General features: G+C 48.5%; 1 protein-coding gene across 2 annotated transcripts in view; it reads right to left on the bottom strand.

The window, feature by feature from the left end:
- Positions 1 to 213: 213 nt before the first annotated feature.
- Positions 214 to 21,097, bottom strand: part of AXIN1 (axin 1) — a 261,999-nt gene continuing 241,115 nt past the window's right edge. For both annotated transcript variants that reach the window (XM_086941337.1, XM_086941338.1), the window contains one exon: positions 214 to 763. In XM_086941337.1, coding sequence (XP_086797463.1) covers positions 637 to 763 — 127 coding nt within the window. In that variant the 3' untranslated portion in view covers positions 214 to 636. The remainder of the gene's footprint in view (positions 764 to 21,097) is intronic.

Here is a 21,097-nt window from a genome sequence, read left to right as displayed (position 1 = left end):
TGCAAAGAAAAACAGCTCTGTCTAAAAACACAGCAACAGAACAAAATATTAGAGCTATTCAGTCAATAATTGGGAATTTGAGCAGCTGGAGAACATAATAAAAATTTGAAAGAAAAGGCCAACCCTATCTGTCACAAATTGGCTGTACACATTTGGTGCGCGGATAACAACCTACACCTTGGTTCTAGATCTTTACATAAGAGCACTATTTCATTTGTAAATATTCCTCCTTTTATTATATCAAAAATAGGAGATTTAGTAAACAAGGATATATTACAGTCCCTAATTCAAATGTACAAAGAACGTGACAATACACTCAAGTTTCAGTGTTAGAAGGCTTTCTGCGTTTGGATCATTGATGAAAGAAATCTCCATGTGGTGATAAAGTCATTGGAACAAAGTCCTCGAGTAGAGGAAGCTGAGAAAGACATTCTTCTGGCCATGCTACCATTCAGTCTCTTAACTGCTTCCTCGCTCTTTTCCACACCACCACCTGCAAGTGATTATAACGCCTGTTTGCCGAAAAGAACGTCTCCAGGTGGTAACGTCGTGGTGATACGGATTCCTACTGTCCGCAAACAATCTTTCTCTGTACTCCTCCTTCATGGGTCGACCAAAGTCTGTCATCTTTTGGATTTAATCAATCTTTTCTACCTTCCCGATGATTTTCTCATCAAAAATAGGAAGAATTGCATCATCCTCTCTCACTTCTTCGAACACCACACCGCAGTCAAACTCATTGCTGACCTTTTTGAAGTAATACCTAGAAGAAAAAAAAAAAGACATAAATAGGCAGCCTACAGTGATAAATGTAATTAAGCTGTATTTAAAGTTTCCAGACTGTCAGTGTATTGTTTGCAAATACAACTACTGTACTGTAGTACATATCAACTTCATACATTCAAGAGTTGTAGCGTTTTACCCAGCACAGGAGCAAGCAGATGAATTATGTCACATAAGAGCTGATATCAAGCATTATTTTATTCCTCAGCATACACTCACACACTGTGCAGTGCATCATACGTCAAATTAACCACACCCTACCACTTCCCAGCATATGAAGTGTTTCCTCTCCAGAGTCCGCCCAGAATCACAAGGTTCCTAGAGCGCATAATATCTATATGTTACATCTCCCCCTTTGTTAAAGAAAAAATGGCGTCACCTAAATCACATTTCCTCGATTAGTCGACAAGATGCTCGCAATTGTCCGTCAGCTCGGGTGATCTAATATGATCTAGCTCCACCCTAAACGGGCTATCGTGACATAGGCACTTGAGTTGGACCTACTGGCGGGGTTGCCTCATGTATGGTTTCAGGACTCGACAAGTGTGATGGTAGGTGTTTAAAATGTGATGCATCCCAAGTGATAGATTGTCCAGGACTATTTGCTGTCACCATATGTCCCTTGAAAGCCACAAACTGTAATGGATCAGTGCAAAAGGAGTGTCTGTTTTTCATATTCGTCTCTGATTAACCAGTACCCAGTCTCCTTTGTCAAAGACTGCCTCCTGGGCATAGAGACACTGATCTGCATACATTTTCATTTTCCTTTTCCGAGTGGTGCCGGTGTCTCGAACTCCGTCAGCATTCACTGATTGATACAGGGTCCATTAAGGTAGCTTTGTTGGGATGGCTTTCCCAAATAGCAAGGTGGCTCTACTCTCACAAGTTGTGGAGTGAGAGGCTGATTGATAACTTCAAAGGGTCTGGCACAGGGTGTGGTTTAGATAGATTCCCTCCATGGCTGCTCGCTGAATGACTCTCGAGGAAGCCCATGAATCGTTCAACCACACAATTGACCTGGACCCAGAGGGGTGTACTCTTTTTGTCTTTGACGTTGAGTCAGACAAGAAATTGTTTGAACCTTTTGTCATTAAAGGGCGGTCCGTTATCAGATTTGAGGATTTCTGGAATGACCCATATAGCAAAGATGTCAACAAGTCGTTCTATGACTTTGTCATGGGTTGTTGAAGATAGGTTTTTCATCAAAGTAAAACGTGAATATTCGTCTATGACTACCGTGAGATGGTGTCCATTTCCTAAAGAACCAAAAAAGTAAACTGCAACCCTCTGCCAAGCATGGGCAGGAAGGTCAGACATTGTAACTGAGTGCTGCGTTACCTTGGAGGAAACGCAAATGTGGCAGGTTTTGAGTTCCTACTCGACTGGCTCATCTAGCGGATGGAACTACAGTTGATTTCCTAAGGCTCTTTTTGTGGCTCCAATACCATGGTGTCCTTCATGGGCCAGTTCAATGACCCACTGTCTTAGGCTTCCAGGTATGGCAACATTGGAAGGGCTGTGCATTACCTCTAAAGCATATATTGTCTGCTTCATGGCCTGAGGAGCTTTGGTACTGCCATCCTGCCCTTTGTGGTTCTCCCTTCTCTGATCAGGCCCTTCCTAGGTCCACAGCTGGTCCTTGCTAGCCAGGATTGCCTTAAAAATTTCGGGCTCTCTGTAGACTGCATTTCCCCTTCAAGCGGCACTCTCAGGAGGCCCATAATCGATTGGGGATGGGGATACTTGCAGAGAAACTGATAATGCTGGGTCTACTTTCACCCCTGATTCCTTCTTTTTCCTCGCCTCTGCCTTCATTCCTGCCTGACCTCGCCCGCTGGGGGCAGGGAACGGTAGGGTGTGGTGGGGGAAAGGGAGTGGCAAGAGATTAAAAGAAGTATAACCATATTCATGTGCAATATAATGGCAATGTAATTTTGGAGTGTCAGAATTGATTTCCACAGGCGGCTGACTGCTCTGGATGAGCTGTATTTTATTTTTTATGCACAGGGATAAACTTAGTATTTGCACAATAAATGTCTGCAGGCTGAATGATAGGACTAAAAGGTTAAGAGTGGCAGAAATACTTAAAAGTTTGGGGGCCGGATATAATCTGTGAGCAGGAGACTGATCTTCCCTGGCGCTGAGTACCTCTCAAAGTGTTACTACCAGGTAGGCATCGATATTAGTGAAGAGAGGTTTGATTGTGTCGAAAGGGAAGTTTGTGGATAAACTTGGCCGATGGGCAATTGTTGAATGCCAGGCGATTGAGTCTAGATTTACTGTATGATGATTTATGGTTTGAATTTGGATGTGGCAAGAATATGTGAGAAACTGACAATTGAGCTCACTGGGTAGCCAATCCCACGGATAGTCTGTCGGAATTTTAATATCAACCTGGAAGCGGGATGTGGATCAGAGAATAACTAGATATCTGGGGAGGAAGCTGCAGTTAATGAGGGCAATAATCCATCCAACTGAAGGAAAGCCATGGGCTTTTAGATATCTGGGGAACGAATAACCCCTCTGATCTGGTTATACTTTTTGTTCATTCCCTCATCAGAAATATGTCTGTCTGGACTATATTTTGATGTCTGCGGAGTTGGTGGCTAAAGCAGAAATTAGAAGGGTACCAAAAGGTTTTTTTCTGATCACAATCCTTTAGTGTTGGAGCTCAAAGGACCAGGTACGGTCAAGTGTATCGGCAAATGGACATTTGACAGAAAATTGCTTTTAGATGAGAATTATGTAAGCATCTGTGCATGGCATGTTCTTCTGTAGCTTCACATGCTGTGCATACTCCTGCCATCTACTGTAGTTTTTTTTCCGAAGAAGTCTTTTAGAGTCATGCAGTATAGTGACTCTACCTATTGCTAGTAATGCGAATGGGCATCAGCTCCACTGTCAAACTACTGTTCTTGCATGAAGAGTGAGGATCTAGATGGAGCATAGAGATAGAGCAGAGATCTTCATGCAAAGTCATTCTTACGAGAAAAGTCACACCATCAACAAAAATCAAAGCCGCCTACGGGAAGAAGGGTAGGTGTATGTGTACCTACAGCACTACATGCCACACACAGATGCTTGCAGGGTAACCTTTTCGGTTTGTGGCATGTATGGCTGCAGATACACATGCTGTGTATACACTGTAAAGCAACCCACCCAACTGCGGTGGATTAGTCTGAGGATGTTGCAGACAACTGGAAAAGAGTACAAAGGACAGCCTGACCAACAGTAGTTTGCTACCAAGCCAAAACATGTACACAGTAGTAATTGGTGAACATTTGTGGGGTCTATCATGTTGCCGATTTACAGATGCCAGCTATAGGATTATTACCTAGAAAAGCCATAGTAGCCCATTTCTTGTGTGTGGAGTGGGGTCTGGGAAGTATGGGTAGAGGTCTTTTCCCTGAGCATAACAGGGATGTATAAACTTCACAAGCAAGCGTGCAACCGCTGGAGCATGCCCCTTATGTGGTTTGGATAAAGATACAAACAACTGTTGTGTCTTGTGGAAGGAGTTTGTCCTGTCAATGTATAATATAGGAGCTCTCTTGACATCCAAAGTATGCAGGGCGCACTCTGCTACTGACTGGATGTGGAAAGAACACTGGGTGTTCTATTGTTTGGTTGAGATAAAAACTAGAAACCACTTTTGGTAGGAATCTGGGGGTAGGTTCCAAGGACTAACCTATTGGGATGCACCTGGAACAAAGGTTCTTCTAGAGCAGGGTTCTCCAAAGTCAGAACGGAGGGCCGGATCTATGCCAGATTTGTACCATATCCCTATTTTGATAAATGTAGTTATCTTAAAAATCTGGCATGGATCAGGCCCTCCAGGACCGACTTGGGAGAACCCTGTTCCACAGTAAGAATGTATATTTCACTGACACGCCCTAGGGAAGTGATGGTGTAGGAATCTGGCTCTGTATATACAATACCAAAGTGAGGTCTAGTGTGCACAGAATCCAGTGGAACCCACAGGTAGCCAGAGGTAAAGTTAGATAGCACCTTACTCTCGATTTGTGGTAGTGTGGTCGAGCAGTAAGGCAGTATCAGAGGACAGTGTTAAGCATTTGTTGTACACACTCAGTCAGCAAATGAATTCACACACTCAAGGATTGAACTTCAGACCAATTATTTTTTAATAAAGATATTCTTTTAGTTATTTTATTTTCTAGAACCAAGCAAGCCTGGCATAGTTAAGCAATACATACTTTACAGTAGTAATGCAGTTTGTAAACAGTTTGAATTGTATATGCACTTTGTTTTGACTTACAGTATGGTTGCAGAGAAATGCAATACTTTGTAAATACAGTACATAGTACTTGAATGGGCTTTTTCAGTAAAATACCAGGTAAGTTACTTTTTAGAATACTTTTCTTACTCAGAGTACTATACCTGGATACTACTCTGGGACATTTCCTGTAAACAGGTAGGTAACATTGTTTTGATTAAATAGTACAATTTTAAAGAATTTCTTTAGGTTTACAAACTCCACACTTGAAAAGTTTTCCAAGAAAAACAGTCAATGTTATCCTACGGTGGAAAATAGTGTTATCGGTTTTGAGGTAAGTATTTGGTAGTGGGAGTTGAGGTCCTGGGGGTAGACTTAGGGGTCCCCCAGGGTCAAGGATGCACTCTCGTTACACCCTCAGCAGCACTAGGGCGGCCGAGTGCAGAGTGCTGAGGCCCAATGTTATCTAATGAGGGATAGGGGGCTTGTGGTTGGTGGTGGCTGCTGGCGAGCAGGCCACAAGGTTGTGGGAGCCAAGCTCCTGGTGTTAGGCTCAGGGAAAAAGGAGATCCTGTTTAGCACATAAAAGTGCACCCGCAGTGGCGCAGGGGCGGCTGATTGCAGGGTGTTGGTTTGGCGCCTGGTGCCCTTATGTTTTCAATGGGGATTTTCGGTTTTGGTTTTCAGCTGCAGGCTCGGTCCAGGAAGACTTCCAGGTGGAACCAACAGCTGGGCAAGTAAGTTGGATGGCTTGGGACATAAGTGCACCTAAGGTTCTGTTCTCCAGGGCGGCTGGATATAGGGGTGTCTTTTGAGGTCAGATTTCACCTTACCAGGCATCGCAATTGGGGTGGGTCTCCCTGCTGAGGCTGTAGGCGACGTCGGGGAGTCCTGGGGGGGTCAACCCATGGTGGTATCGGATTCTGGAGTGCTGTGGGACCTCGCTGGGACTGGTGGGCCACTCGTACTCGGGCTGTAGGCGATGGGTGCAGTGGTGGTTCCAGGTCTCTGGTTTCTTTTTCCTCAGCAGGCTTGGAGTTTTTCTTTGGGGTTTCTTCTGAACAGAACTGCTGTTTACAGGAGATCCAGTCTTTGTTGAAGGCAGTCAGTCATCCCAGGGGTTCAGGAGGTCGCTGGTTGCAGGACAAGACTATTTTTGGCGCAGGATCTCAGGAAACTGCAGACGGGCCGGTAGGGCTGGGGACAATTCAGTTGTTCTCTGCCGTCTCCTCTGCTGGGCATCTTCTTTCGTCCTTTTTCTTCTTAGGATGCGGGAATCTGCCTTCTTAGTTCAGGGCTGCCCCCTAAATACTGTATTTAGGGGACGTTTTAGGGGTCTCAAGGTCAGCACCCAATGAGCTACTGACCCTAGGGTGACTACACCTTGGTGTTCTCACCACACGTGGGGGAGTGAGCACAATCCCTAATCCTGATTAGGGAGTGCCTGCCATCTGGAAGATGGCAGGCACTGAAGAGTGGGCTTCATCTCGCCTCCCCACCTGAAGGGTGGAGAAAGCAGAGGTGGGCACACCTTCTTGAAGGGGGTGGGGGGGGGGCTTGTTTTTCTCGCCTGTCTTCCCGCAGAAAGAGGAGGGGAGACAGGAAGAGGGCCTGCTCCCGATAGGAGGAGAGGCTAGGGGTCGCATTACAAAGGATGCCAGGCATTTGAAGCTCCCCTGCCACAGATGGCTCTTCCTGGCCTGGGGAGGTGTAAACACCTCGGCCCAGGAAAGGCTTTGTTTCTGGGCCCAGGGAGCGAAGTCTCCCACCCTAGGGGTCCAGAAACTCATGGTGGCAGGCTGGTGTGTACCAGTCAGGGAACCCACCAGAGGCTGGTCGTTTTTCAGGGGGCATCTCTAAGATGACCTCTGTGTGTATTTTTTATTAAATCCCACATCAGTTTGGGTTCAATGTGCTGAGAAGTTTGATACCAAAGTTCTCAGTTTTCAGTGTAGCCATTATGGTGCTGTGGAGTTCATAATGACAAGCTCCCAGCACCATATACTCTTAATGGCAGCACTGCACTTACAATATCTAAGAATGGACTTAGACACTGTAGGGGTACAGGGTTCATGCACCTGTACCCTCACCAGTGGCATAGGGCATCCAGCAAGAGGGGTGACCGATCTATGCCAGGGCAGTGGGTTGTAGGCATGGCACACAGGGATTTGTGCCATGTCGACTCTTCAATTTGTTCTGCACCAAAACACGCAGCCTGCAAAGGCAGTGTGTGTGTGTAAAGGTACAGGGCCTCTAAGGGTGGCACAATAAGTGCTGCAGCCCGTAGAGATCTTCCCTGGTCACAGTGGCCTGGGTACCCGTGGTACCATTTACCAGGGGCTGACCTGTGGCCAGAGATGTCAGTTGGGTTAGGTTTGGGGAAAGAGCACAGGCCCTGGGAACCTGATTGGCAGGAATCCAGGGCACATCAAGTCAAAGTGCATCAGTAGTCTGGCAAAAAGTGTGTGTGTGGAGGGGGTTACAGCAACAGAAACCCACTTTCCTACAGTTGGCTACAGGGAACACCACCTTTCAGGAAAGGCACTGTAAGGGACAGTAATGAAGTGGTTTGAAAGGAGAGCCCATTAGCCTATTGGAACTATATTGAGGTAGCACACAGGAGCCAGGGTGTCCGAGGTGTGATAACCCTTTTGAGTCCTTCCATTAAAGCTTTGATAACAGGGATTCTGTAAAGCAAAGTGTGATCCCTATTCTGTGGGTAAGCGGCCACAGCAGCTAAATTAAATCTGATGGAGGTATAGGTAAGGTCCCCTTTCAGCAGGTGTAGAAGGTAACAATGTCCTGCACTGAGCCTGTGGGAGGGTCAATTTGTTTAGGGAGGCAGTAGATTACAAACCGTTTCCACTAGCCCGCATAGCAGGCTCTAGTTGTAGGCCTTTGTACTTCCTTCTGAATGTTCATACGTTCTTCAGGGAGACTGAAGTTGCCAAATTCTATGACCTCATGAGCCAAATTGCAAGATTGACTTTGGGGGTTAGGATGCCAGAGAATGCCTTGTTTTGAGAGAGAAGATCTGGCCATTTAGAGAGCTTCTCATGAAGGACTAGGGAGAGGTCAAGCAAGGTGCTGAATCAGGGCTGTCATGCCCAGGTGGGAGCTCCTAGGATGAGAGTGAGGGATGTTTTCTGAATCACAAATTGAAGAAGTGGGAGAAGCGGAAACGCATAGGCAAATATTCCTGACCAATTCATCCATAGTGCATTGCCCATGGACTGTGGAAGCCTGGAGCCTAAACCTGGGCACTTTGAGTTTGCACCTGTGGCCAACAGGTCTATCGGTGGGAACCCTCCACTGTAAAAGAGCAGAAGTAGGACTTGAGGGTGGAGTTCTACTTGTAGACTTGTTGAAGCTTCCTGCTGAAAAGACCTGCCAAGTCGTTGCCATCCAGGTTATGTCCTGTAGGGGAAGATAGACGCTGTGATGCATCACCCACCACTAAATGCTCTGGGCTAAAGCAGACAACTGTAGTGAGTATGTACTCTCCTGCTTTATAGGTGAAATATGGCAGTAGTGTTGTCCAACCGGAATAGGACTGCCTCCTGTTGAATTAGAAGAAGGAGAGCCTTGAGAGAGAGTTTGATAGCTACCAACTCCCAGGTGGTTGATGTGGAGACCATGTTGAATAGGTATCCACATACCTTGTATAATAAGATCCTGTAGGTTTGCTCCCCAGCAGGTGGGTGAGGTGTCGGAGGTTATGGTCTATTGCATACCCGGTTTGAGAAAGGGCAGTCCCTGTAACATGCTGTTGGCATTCCAGCACTATAGAGAGCGAAGATTACGGTCCCGAATCAACACTAGATACACCCAATCATCCTTCGCCTGTGACCCTTGTGTCTCTAGGTACTGCTGCAATGGACGCATATGAAACCTGGAATGAAGTACTATAGCGATGCACAGAATGCCATCACGCCTAGTAAGTGCATACCTTTCCTGAACGTCAACTGGTGATCTGCCTGAAAAAGAGGTAGCAATTTCTGGAATGTTTCTACTCTTGCTGGGCTTGTGTACTCTTTCCCTAATTGGGAGTCGAGTATAACCCTGAGGAAGGGCTGCACTTGGAGAGACAGGAGGCGGGATATGATGACATTTGAAAGCAAAGCCAAGACTGTGGAGTAGATGTATGGTACTTGAAAACAATTAGAGAGAGAGGGCAAGAGACACTCTCAGTCCCCCGGGTTGAATGTATCAATCAAAAAAGAGAGTGTCATGCGCAAAAAGATCTGTGTATGAACACTGAGGCAAAGACTGTAAGAAATTCCCTTCTAAGAACACACTGGAAATCTTTTAGGGATTTTTAGGAAGCCCTCACTCACCAACCTGGTTGGTGACATGCTTCATAATTGGGCCCACCAGGAGAAGCCGAATGCCTCCCTGGTGCGCTACAACGCCAGGTTACTGCTGAGCTGGTTTTTGTGACAGTGATGTGAAAAAGGAAATGTGATTTAAAAATGTCTAAAACTGTACCAAACAAAACATTTATTCACTGGTCAGTTAGACATGGTTAAAAGATATGTGTGGGAGAACTACCATAAATTATGATGGAAGTTTCCACTTATAGTGGGGTCGACATGTTTCTGCCCGTTTAAGTGTATGATTTACGGGGCATTCTTCAGGACCGTGTTACGTGTACCTCGGCGGTATGGGCACGCTAAGGCCCACCCTGACCAGAGGACGTGAAAGTTAAAATAAAGCTATTAGTGTAAAAATAAGTGCAAGAAAACAAACCACAAGTTGTGGGAATTACTCCAGTTATTAGGAACCTGTGTAGTTTGTACTTTAAAAGATCCACGCCACATAGGTCTCGGGAGGGGGTGGAGGCGACAATGGCACACCGCCCGCAACGCCTAGCTCCCGCTCGGCACCTAGCTTCTCCTGCAACCGGACCTCGTGGATGTATGGTAGCCTGAGAGTGCACCAGGAGCTACTGCAGCGTGGCATTCTTGACAACGTGGAAGCTGCTCCTTCTGATGTGAGCAGCTACCACTGCAAGACACTTGGTAAACACCCTGGGGGGTGTAGTTACCCCCTAGAAGGCAGCACTTTGAACTGATAATGCTGTCCACTTACAGGAAACGTAAGAATCTTCGATGCGCTGGGTGGATGGGTATGTTGAATTAAGTGTGCTTCAGATTAAGTGCTGTCATGAAGTCACCTTGCTGTAGAAGAGGAATGACTTCCTGGAGTGTCACCATGTGGAAGTACTCGGACAGGATGTACTTGTTGAGAGGCCTGAGGTCGAGGATGGTCCTCAGAGCCCCATCCTTTTTGGGGATCAAATAGTACAGAGAACACCCCTTTGCTGAAGCGTTGTGGCTGCACAGGCTCTATGGCCCCTTTTGCAAGTAGTGAGTTCATCTCCGCTTGGAGCAGGCGATGGCGCTCTGGGGAGAGCCTGTTTTTGCAGTGGAAAGACCCCGACCTACCCGCCTGACGTACTCCGCCGCCACCCTCATCGCACTCAACACCGGCCGACTTCCAGACTGCCACCAAGCCACACCACGACGCACCCACGGACCTTTCAGCTGCCACGCCTGCAAATTCTCCTGCATCCGGACCTGCCTCGCTCCAGCACCCGCCAAGTCAAACACCAGCAGCACCCACCTCAAGGCGCATCCTGCTCAACACCCGCTCCGTCCACAGACACGCCATCGAACTCTGGAACCTCCTAGACGCCACAGCCCCTGACGTTGCCTTCCTCACGGAGACCTGGATGAACGCCTCTTCAGCTCCCGACATCGCCATCGCCATCCCAGAGGGCTACAAGATCGTCCGGAGGGACCGCAACGCCAACCAGATGGGAGGAGGCATCGCCATCATCCACAGGAACACCATCCGTCTCACGACCAGCACCGACAACACCCTGACCAGCGCCGAACACCTGCACTTCCAGATCCACACCAACCCGAACACCACCCTCAGAGGCACCCTGATCTACCGACCCCCGGGACCATGCACCCCATTCAGCGAGGACATCGCCGACTTCGTCAGCCCGCATGCCCTCCCCTCCGCTGACTACATCCTCCTGGGAGATCTCAACTTCCATCTGGAGAACAACAACGACCGCAACACCAGCACCCTGCTCGACAACCTCGCCAATCTTGGACTCAAGCAGCTGGTGTCCACCCCCACCCACCTCGCCGGACACACACTCGACGCAGTCTTCTCCTCCAGCACAGACATCAACTTCAGCCACGCCACAGAGCTTCAATGGACGGACCACAGCTGCGTCCACTTCACCTTCAAGAGAACGACGACCCACCACCACCAGCAACAGGCCGCCCGCAGAAGCTGGAACAAGATCTCAGCAGACCAGCTCGCCACGTCCCTGAGCCAGCACCCTCCTGCCAGCTCAGCGAACCCCAGCCAGGCCGCCGACAACCTCACGAAGTGGATCAGCAACTGCGCGGACGAGCTCGCCCCGCTGAGGACCCCGCCCAGCAGACCCGGCAGCAAGAAAGCCCCGTGGTTCACCGACGAACTCAAGAGCTCCAAGAAGAACTGCCGAGCCCTCGAGAAAGTCTGGAGAAGGGAACCTACACCGGACAACAGGACCACCCTCAAGCAGGCCACTCGGAAGCACCACCAGCTGATCCGCGCCGCCAAGAAAACTGCATTCAAGGACCGGCTGGACATCAACGCACACAACAGCAAGGAACTCTTCAACATCGTGAAAGAGCTATCCAACCCCAGCGCAGGAAACAACGACATCACCCCATCGCAAGACCTCTGCAACTCCCTCGCTTCATACTTCCACAACAAGATCGCGGACATACACAACAGCTTCAACAACCAACCAACGCACACCATGACCGAACAACCACCCCCCACCACCACCCTCCACGCCTGGACCCCGATCAGCACCGAAGACACCATCCGCACGATGAACTCCATCCACTCCGGATCACCAACCGACCCCTGCCCTCACCACGTCTTCAACATGGCCGACGCTGTCATCGCACCCCACCTGCGAGACATCATCAACACATCCTTCAACACCGCCACCTTCCCTGAGAGCTGGAAGCACGCCGAACTCAGCGCTCTGCTCAAAAAACCAACAGCGGACCCCACCGAACTCAAGAACTACCGCCCCATCTCGCTCCTCCCGTTTCCAGCCAAAGTCATCGAGAAGACCGTCAACAAGCAGACGGCCGCCTTCCTCGAGACGAATGGATCCCTCGACCCTTCACAGTCCGGCTTCCGAGCCAATCACAGCACCGAGACCGCCCTCATCGCCGCCACCGATGACATCCGAGCCCTGATGGACAACGGAGAAACAGCAGCCCTCATCCTCCTAGACCTCTCCGCGGCATTCGACACGGTCTGCCACCGCACCCTAGTACAGCGCCTCAGCAACGTCGGAATCCAGGACAAGGCGCTGGAATGGATCATCTCCTTCCTCGACGGAAGAACTCAGAGAGTCCGCCTACCACCGTACAAGTCAGAGGCCTCCGAAGTCATCTGCGGCGTCCCTCAAGGATCCTCTCTGAGCCCCACCCTCTTCAACGTCTACATGAGCCCCCTCGCGGCCATCGCACGCCAACACAACCTCAGCATAATCTCCTACGCCGACGACACCCAGCTGATCCTCTCCCTGACCAACGACCCCGCCACCGCCAGAGCCAACCTACACGAAGGGATGAAAGAGGTAGCCGAGTGGATGACGACCAGCCGCCTGAAACTGAACTCTGACAAGACGGAGGTCCTCATCCTGGGCTCTTCACCCTCCGCCTGGGACGACTCCTGGTGGCCTCCCGCCCTGGGCACCGCACCCAAACCGACAGACCATGCACGCAACCTGGGCTTCATCCTGGACTCCTCCCTCTCCATGACCAGGCAAGTCAACAACGTCTCCTCGGCGTGCTTCAACATCCTACGCATGCTACGGAAGATCTTCTGGTGGATCCCCACCGAGACCAGGAAGACCGCCACCCAGGCCCTCGTCACCAGCCGACTGGACTACGGCAACGCCCTCTACGCCAGCACCACCGCCAAGCTCCAGAAGAGACTCCAGCGGATCCAGAACGCCTCAGCCAGACTCATCCTCGACATCCCACGAACCAGCCACATCTCCGGACATCTGAGAGACCTTCACTGGCTCCCCATCAACAAAAGAATCACCTTCCGCCTCCTCACCCACGCACACAAAGCCCTACACGACCAAGGCCCGAGCTACCTCAACAGCCGCATCAACTTCTACGCTCCCAAACGCCACCTCCGATCAGCCAACCACGCCCTCGCCGCCGTCCCCCGCATCCGAAGAGCGACTACAGGAGGAAGGTCCTTCTCCTACCTGGCCGCCAAGACCTGGAACTCCCTCCCGGCCGACCTGCGCCTGACACAAGACCACCTCTCCTTCAGGAAGAAGCTGAAGACCTGGCTGTTCGAGCAGTAGCGGCACCCCCCCTCCCCCAGCGCCTTGAGACCCTACGGGTATGTAGCGCGCTCTATAAGTGTCATTGATTGATTGATTGATTGAATATTTGGTGGTATTTGTGTGAGCTCTAAGCAATACCCTCCAGTATGTTGTCTTCAATCCACTGGTCAGAGGTGATCTCTGCCCTTCGAGGCTGTGCCCTTTTCCAAGCTGTTAGACCTGGCATCTTTTGTCGTGTTTCCCCTGTCTTTTTGCTTTCTGACCTGCTGGTTTTAACTCAGTTTTTGCTGGTTTAGTGTCTCTGCACACTTTCCCACTGCTGTCCAGTGTTAAAGAGCATGTGCTCCTATTGTAAATTGGATTATGGATTGGTGTTTCTTTGATTGGCATATTTGATCTACTGGTAAGTCCTTAGTAAAGTGCACTGAGTGACAGGGCCTGTAAATCAAGGGCTACTAGTGGACCTGAAGCACTGATTGTGCCACCAACATGAGCAGTCTTTCAAAGGTTTCTCAGACCTGCCACTGCAGTGTCTGCGTGCAGTTTTTTCTGCCTTGTCGACTTGGCAAATGCACCCAATTGCCACACCCTAAATATCCCTTTCATTACAAGTAAGTCACCCCTAAGTTAGGCACAAGGTACCCCATATGGGCAGGGTGCAGTGTAGTGGAAAGGTAGGACACGTACTGGTGTGTGTAACATGTCCAGATAGTGAACTACGGTGTAAATCGTTTTTCACTATTGAAAGGCTATCTGTCCCATAGGATAGAATGGGGAATTTTGTAAACATTTACGAGTATATCTACACATTGGGACAAGATGGAGAAATTGAGTTTAGTATGCCTGAACTCATAATGTAGCAATGCATCTTTTTTTAGTAAAGATGGTTTTTATGATCGGAGTTTGAAAATTCCAATTTTAGAAAGCAGGTATTTTCTTGCTTAGCCATCCCGTGTGCCTCTGCTGGGTTGTAGATGGACTGTCTGGCTTTGGAGTGACAGGGACTAAGGATGTGCATTCTCTTCAGACAGCGCCTGGGGGGTGGGGAGGTCGAGGAGTGTTCTGCCTTTTCTGGTGAGTTAGGGTTGGGCTGAATAGACCTGGGCTGCATTTAGAGTAGTGAGAGGATATATCCTTGTACCTGAATGGGTCTGGTCTGCCTTGGACAATGTTGTCTCCATCTTCTGCCGCGAAGCTGGGCCACAGAGGGCCAAACTGGTTTGGACTGAGCACAGACACTCTATGCCCAAGAGAACAAAGAGAAAAAGAGTATAAATATTGGGGCCCAGAACTTTAGCACTCATTTGGGTCAAGAAACCTGCCAAGAATACCTGGAAGAAATGCCAGGAGAAGCACTGCCCCTTTGCTGTGTTGTTGCTTTTCTGGGTTGGCCTGCTTTTGCTGCTTCTGCCTTGGGCAGTGAAAGGACTAGACTAAACTTTCTTCACTTGTCACTGAGTATCTCCAAGGGATCAAAATAGAGCTTGCCTCCTGTTCACGAAGTCTCATGGACAGCAAAGACTTCATTGACCTCTGGGTACCGCCTCTGGAACTGTGGAATTAATTTGCCACAGAGGGGGAAAGCAGCCAACACCGACAATGGCTCAGTATCCTGAAGGCACTGCAGAAGGCACCGCTGCACTTTGCACTGTAACCCTGGTCTCCCCGACGACCGCCACCGCCGAGCCGCTGCTTGCACCGCGACCTGTGGGCACCGCACTCCTCACTGCCTCGCTTTACTCTGCTGCCCTGGTCTCATTGACAACATTGCTGCAAGCTGACCTCCACACCCGTGACTGCACCGTGGTTTGGGGCCACCTCTCGAAAGTCACACTGCACACTGCTCCGTCCCACACCACAGTCTGGGCCTACCAACGCCAGCTCCCATCAACTGGCACCGTCGCTTGCACCGTGACCTGTCAGCACCACAACTATCACTGCCTCACTCTGCACAGCAGTCCTGGTCTCACCGAAGCCGCTGGACGACCGGCACTAAGCCGTTGCCTGCATCACGACTTGAGGGCACTGCATGCCTAGGCTTCACATCGCAACCAGTTGCCACGACTAGCCCGCACCGTCACAGTCGGAAGGAACCAAAGATACTTTTAACAAGTCTGCTGACACTCACACCATTCTGCACCTACGTGGTAGGCCGGAACTGTTGGATTCTGTTGTTTTCAGCACCGCAGTAGCTCCAGACAGAGCTACCGGGCTTTAAAGAAATGCATTTTAAAGTCATTCGTGCAAAGTACATATTTTTGATTACTGTATGTTGGTCTTTTATCGTTTTGTTTTTGTTTGCACAGATAAATAGTGGTATATTTTATAAAACTCACTAGAAGGAAGGGTCCCTATTTGGAGAAAGGTGTAAACCATTGCCAACTAGAGACCCCCATTTCTAACACCTGCGATTATTTCCCTTCTATCCTTCGATGTAATAACCCCAAGTGGGTGTTTGCTATTGCTGTTGCCTAAGGAAGGAAGTTAATGCCTCTGGTGTGGTAGTCTTGGCTCTGTCCTGATACTGTAAGCGGCAAAAGGAGCCACAGGCAGATGGGGTTAGGGCATCCATGGCTTTGGCCATTTCGGTGTCCTTCCTAATCTTTTCCAACATCTCATCTACTTGAGTGCCAAAGAGGTGCTCCCCATCGAAAGGCATACTGAGGAGATGCTCTTGCAACTCATGTTTAAACCTAGACACTCGCAGCCAGGCACACCTGCAAAGTAGGAAACTGGTCTTAGGGCCTCGTGCAGCAGTGTCTGCTGTATCCAAAGCACAACTGTTGGTATTTGAAATTACCTTTCCTTCTGCAACCAACTCCTGACCCAGTTTCTCTGATCCCAGTGAGCCCGGTTGTACATGGAGAGTATGCCTATAGAACTGGCAATACGCTAATGGGTGACAGACTGTGTTGCAACACACATCCCACCCACATCAATCCTTTTACTCTCACGGTCTGGAGGGGACGCATCTCCTGTTGCCTGGGAGTTAGCACTCTTTCTGGCTGTGTGTATGACAAAGGTGTCAGGGGGTAGCTGGCGCCTGATATAAGGTGGGTCAGAGGGAGATACTTTATATTTTTTTATCAACCCAAGGTGTGACAAGTCGCTCCTTTACAGGCTTCTTAAAGATGTCACTTACAAGCTTAAGTATAGCTTTCCACATGGGTAGGTACAGGAGGGCTGGCTGTGTGGAGGAAAAGGGCTTCCATGAGATAGTCATCCTCCTCAGGCTGAACATACATATCCATCTTGTGGAAGGTGGTTGTCCTGTCCAAAACCTCAGGATATGCAGTGGTGTCATCGGAGGGTGAGGACTTTACAGGATATAGGTCGGGATCAATGTCAATTTGGGACTCTATTTTGCAGTCATCCCATGGGTTGGGCCCTGGGGATCAAATGGTGGGTCATAAGGGATGATGTAGTGATCCAAGGCTGCTGCACCCGAATGTGAAGAAGCCAGTGGTGAATGTGACTAATCGGGGTCCACAGGTAGCAGAGGAGAAGTAGCCATGGGGGAGTGGGAGGATGAGGAGAAGGATGGGAGCATAGCTGAGGGAGTGGAGAGGTGCTCCTGTCATTGCACCAAGGCTTATTGGACATTGACTTGACAGAAGGATTAAAGGTCTCCTTCAAACGTCAACTTCCTCTTGTGAGGAGCCGAGTCCTTGGGTGCATGGAGAGGCTCGGCCACGATCTGACCGGTGCTAGGTTGGATGTGGATGTGTCATTGCATGGCATTGATCTGTTCTTAGAGTCATTGGTCGAATCTGGAAGGGCTGAGATCCGAACGGAGGAGATGCATTGACTGCAGAGCGGAGTCGACAGGAATATGCAATGGTGGAAACCGACAAGTAAGGGGAACAGTAAACTCTACTGGCACGGCGAGAATATCATGCAGCGTCTAACAGGAGCTCACAGAGACATGTCTGAAACAGACAGCAGAGAAAAAAAATACTTAACAATGGAGCCAATGCCCATGTACATTTCCAGCAACAGGATGAGTCACTATACCTCGCGACTAGAAAATACTTCTTCAAAGAAGAACAAGTTGCACATGTCTGAGCCCAACACTAGTTGTCAGGAATATGCAGGGCATGTGTATCTACAGCAACACATGCCACAAACATATATATATATATTATCGTCATCACAGTGCGTTGGTAAATCATCCCCATCTCATTATTATGTTGATCAGGGACTGGGCCAAAAAGGTGGTGGAGCCTTTGAGGAAGCCTTGTGGAAGAGGGAGTGACTTGTCCAAATGAAAGCGTTTGGAACTGGGTGTGCTGAAAAGTAAAGGCGCAACCTCAGTTGGGGTTGAAGCAGATTCGGCTTAAGGTCAGATACTAGAACTTGCAAAGGCTTGACTTCCGGCGACTTCAGGACCGGCGCCTGCAGAGAAGGAACAGGCGAATAGCTCAGAACCAGAATTGAAGTCGGCACCTGAGTTGATGTGGAACCTAAGGGGGGTTCAAGATGCACAGAAAGCACTGAGGAACTATCCGGCGGCTGTTACCCAATTGGTGGGCCCTGCAGATCTTTGGGGCCCAAAGGAGTGGCAGAGGGAGCTAGAAGAGTGCCAAAAATACATAGCACTGCCTCCTTAAAGGCTTGAACCTGCTGTGTTATCGCCAATAGCTCAGGAAATTCATGGCCCATCAGGACCAGCTGAGGGATTAGCTCCATGGTCAGGGATTGGGAGCAAGATCAATTCGCACCTTAACACCCTCCACACTTCCCTTAGAACAGAGAGTGGCAGGATGGGGGAGAGCTATGCTTTGACTTCTTAGGCTTCTTCTTGGATTTCGTTTAAGACTTACCAGACTACCACAAGAGGACCTGTCACAGAAGTGGCCTTGAGAGGGGAACGTTTGAGTCGGACGTAGGTGAGAGCCAGTACCTTCTATTGATGTTTGCAGACATTCAGTTTCACTTTACGGTCTGGATCACCTTTGGGTACATGAGGGCACATTCTAAACACAACGAAGATGTAACCAAAGCCCAAACATCGGAGGCACACCGTGCGCAGGTCAGTCACTGACATTTGTTCCTGGCAGTCATGGCACAGCTTGAACCCTGTAGTCTTCAGTGGCGACACATCACTGCTCTGCAAACTAGAAAATATTCTGGAAGGAATTAGTCACCTGACGAAAAGGGAGCGGAGCTCAGGATCCACGTTAAAAGGTGCAGAAAGTACAGAACTGATGTCAGCTCGTAGCGGTGGTGCTTATGTGTAATTCTGCTCTGTTACTTTTGGGCAGGAGAAAAGTAGATGCAGTCTCACATGAAGCTACCTAGTAGAACACAGGAGCACTACTGTGAAAACGTCAAGATCCAGTTTGGCACCTGGGGAATATTGTAAAGGGGAGGAATCTTCAGTTAGAAGTAGCCATGAGAAATCTACTATAAGCAACAATAAACAACTTCAGGAGGGAATAATTGCTTTACAAAAATATTAGCTGTTCAAAGTAATTTTGCTAGACGACCAGACATCCTCTCTGTTAAGGCAGATAGATGAGTTGCAAAGATCTGTCCATCTCACCACAGCCAATCTCCACGGAAATAGGGAGTCTGACACAGCACTAGCAGCCTTAAGATGAGGGAGGACGAATTGGATGCACTATTTGCTGATCCCAGTTAACTTACAGGGATTAAAGAATGCCTCCTAATCAGAGTTTTGTACACAGAAATAAGGCATAGCATGCAGAATGACGTTTATGGCACACAATTTCACATATTTTGCCTTTTTCTGCACATTTCCTCCCCTCCTGGGAATACATTTCAACAGGTTTGACCCACGGATGTCTGTCAGGGACAAATTCCAAGAGGTTAGGTAATTACAGCATAACATGGAATTCAGATCTGTCCACAAACTTCAGTTTGCACAGGGATCATCATTTAACCCTCAAACTTTTAATAGGAGCCTAGGATGGCAAGACATCTTTAACTTTTTTCTCCAGAATAGAAGTCATAAATTAAATACTAGACTAAAATGTGTGAGCTTTCATGGAAAGCAAAGAATAATTTCCACAGGGCTTCTGTGAGCTTGCATCCATTCATATCACACAATGTGCATCAATATAGTGCAGAAACTGACTTTTTTTTAACACAACTGGTACAGTAAGGACATGCTAATGACTGCCTGTTTTCACCTTCATCCAATGAGAACCTTTTTGAACTAGAGAGCTGACCATTTATTAGACAAAAATCAGTTTCTACATAATTTCATTTTATATTATCCACCTCCAAATTTCATCTACTAACTCAACATGGTATTTTTACGATTTCTGATATAATGCAACGTTGTCTTCACACAATTTCTTTTTTTTTGTCCAAATCTGTTTTATTGAATTTTTTGGTGCGACAATGTACAGGGAAACAGTTATTTATGTTGTCTTTTTGTACATTCGGTATATCTGTATCGGTACATGTTTGTGCATTACTTATCATTTCAGTATAGCATCAAATGATGTTTACACTCTACATGACAGACTGTCCATTGAGTCCTGACAGCTGTTTCTTCAACAGAAAAGAGACACATACATTAATAGAGTTTCAGTTATCCCTAAATGTTATGTAGAGCCGTGGCAGCTCATACCGAGCCATAAATGTTACAGATGTACTGCTCTACAAGAGTTATTCCTGTTTCAACATTGTAATCTTAGGAAAAGATGAGTCAAGCATGAATAAAGTAACGAGAACAACAAGAACAATGACCTGCCCATATTATTCTCTTCTTTCCAGTTTTGCATACGTTTATGCAATTTCCCCTCCTCTCCTGGCCGACGCATTACTCAAAATCCCGCGTGTGTGGGGCCCGTGCTTGTTTACATTTTTATATAATATATATGTGCCCATGGAATATCATGGTGTGTCCATTAGCACTGTGTGTGGTGCGCTACATCTACACGCTCGCCTCCTCCTATATGGTGCAGTTCTTTTAAGAGGCTGTCCCAACATACTGCTGTGGGGTTTCGACCCAGTCCTAACGTTTCTTCCAGCCTAATGAAGACGCTTTCAGCTTTGGCCCACGCCAAAAATGAGTGTCGCCAGGCTTGTGCGGGTCTGCCGCTTTCCACCACTTAGTTAGAAGCCTTTTAGCTACTATTATCCCTAAATCTAGGAACCTAGATACTACTTTGGTGGCAGTCGTTCTCCTGAATTGGTGCAGCAGTTATACCGCTCATTCAAAAGGTAATTCTCGACCTGTTCAGGTATGTAATATTCTGGCGATCGTGTTCCAGTATTCTCCTATCCGGGGGGTAGCTTCATAAGATGTGCACTAGTTCTACTCCTGGCGCAGCACACCTTGGGCATTTCGCGTCTGTATGGCCATGTGACAGGACAGGTTCACTGGGTAAGAGATCAGAGCCCGAGGAGGTTGACTGGTGGTCTACAGTACCTCTACCTCCCCCTCTTGTCCCCTCTCAGCAGGAACACTGGAAGCCTCAATCCTCAACTTTATTGGAACCAGCAGAGGATGAACAAGAAGCCGGCTCCTTTAATTGGGGTTTCCTATGGGACGAGACTCCGTCCCCAAATGACGTCAGGGTGCTCCAGTCGTTAAGGATGGAGAAATCCAGGAAATGGGTGTGTATCGACCCTGGAGCAGAGGAAGAGCCGGGAGTAAGAGCGTTTGTGGAGAGCAGAGGATTGGAAGAGGAAGACAGAGCAGAACG

This window comes from Lissotriton vulgaris, chromosome 10, assembly GCF_964263255.1.
Source record: "Lissotriton vulgaris chromosome 10, aLisVul1.2, whole genome shotgun sequence".
Lineage (NCBI taxonomy): Eukaryota > Metazoa > Chordata > Amphibia > Caudata > Salamandridae > Lissotriton > Lissotriton vulgaris.
The sequence above is the reverse complement of the archived record's forward strand: the minus strand, read 5'-3'. Positions and strand labels throughout refer to the sequence as shown.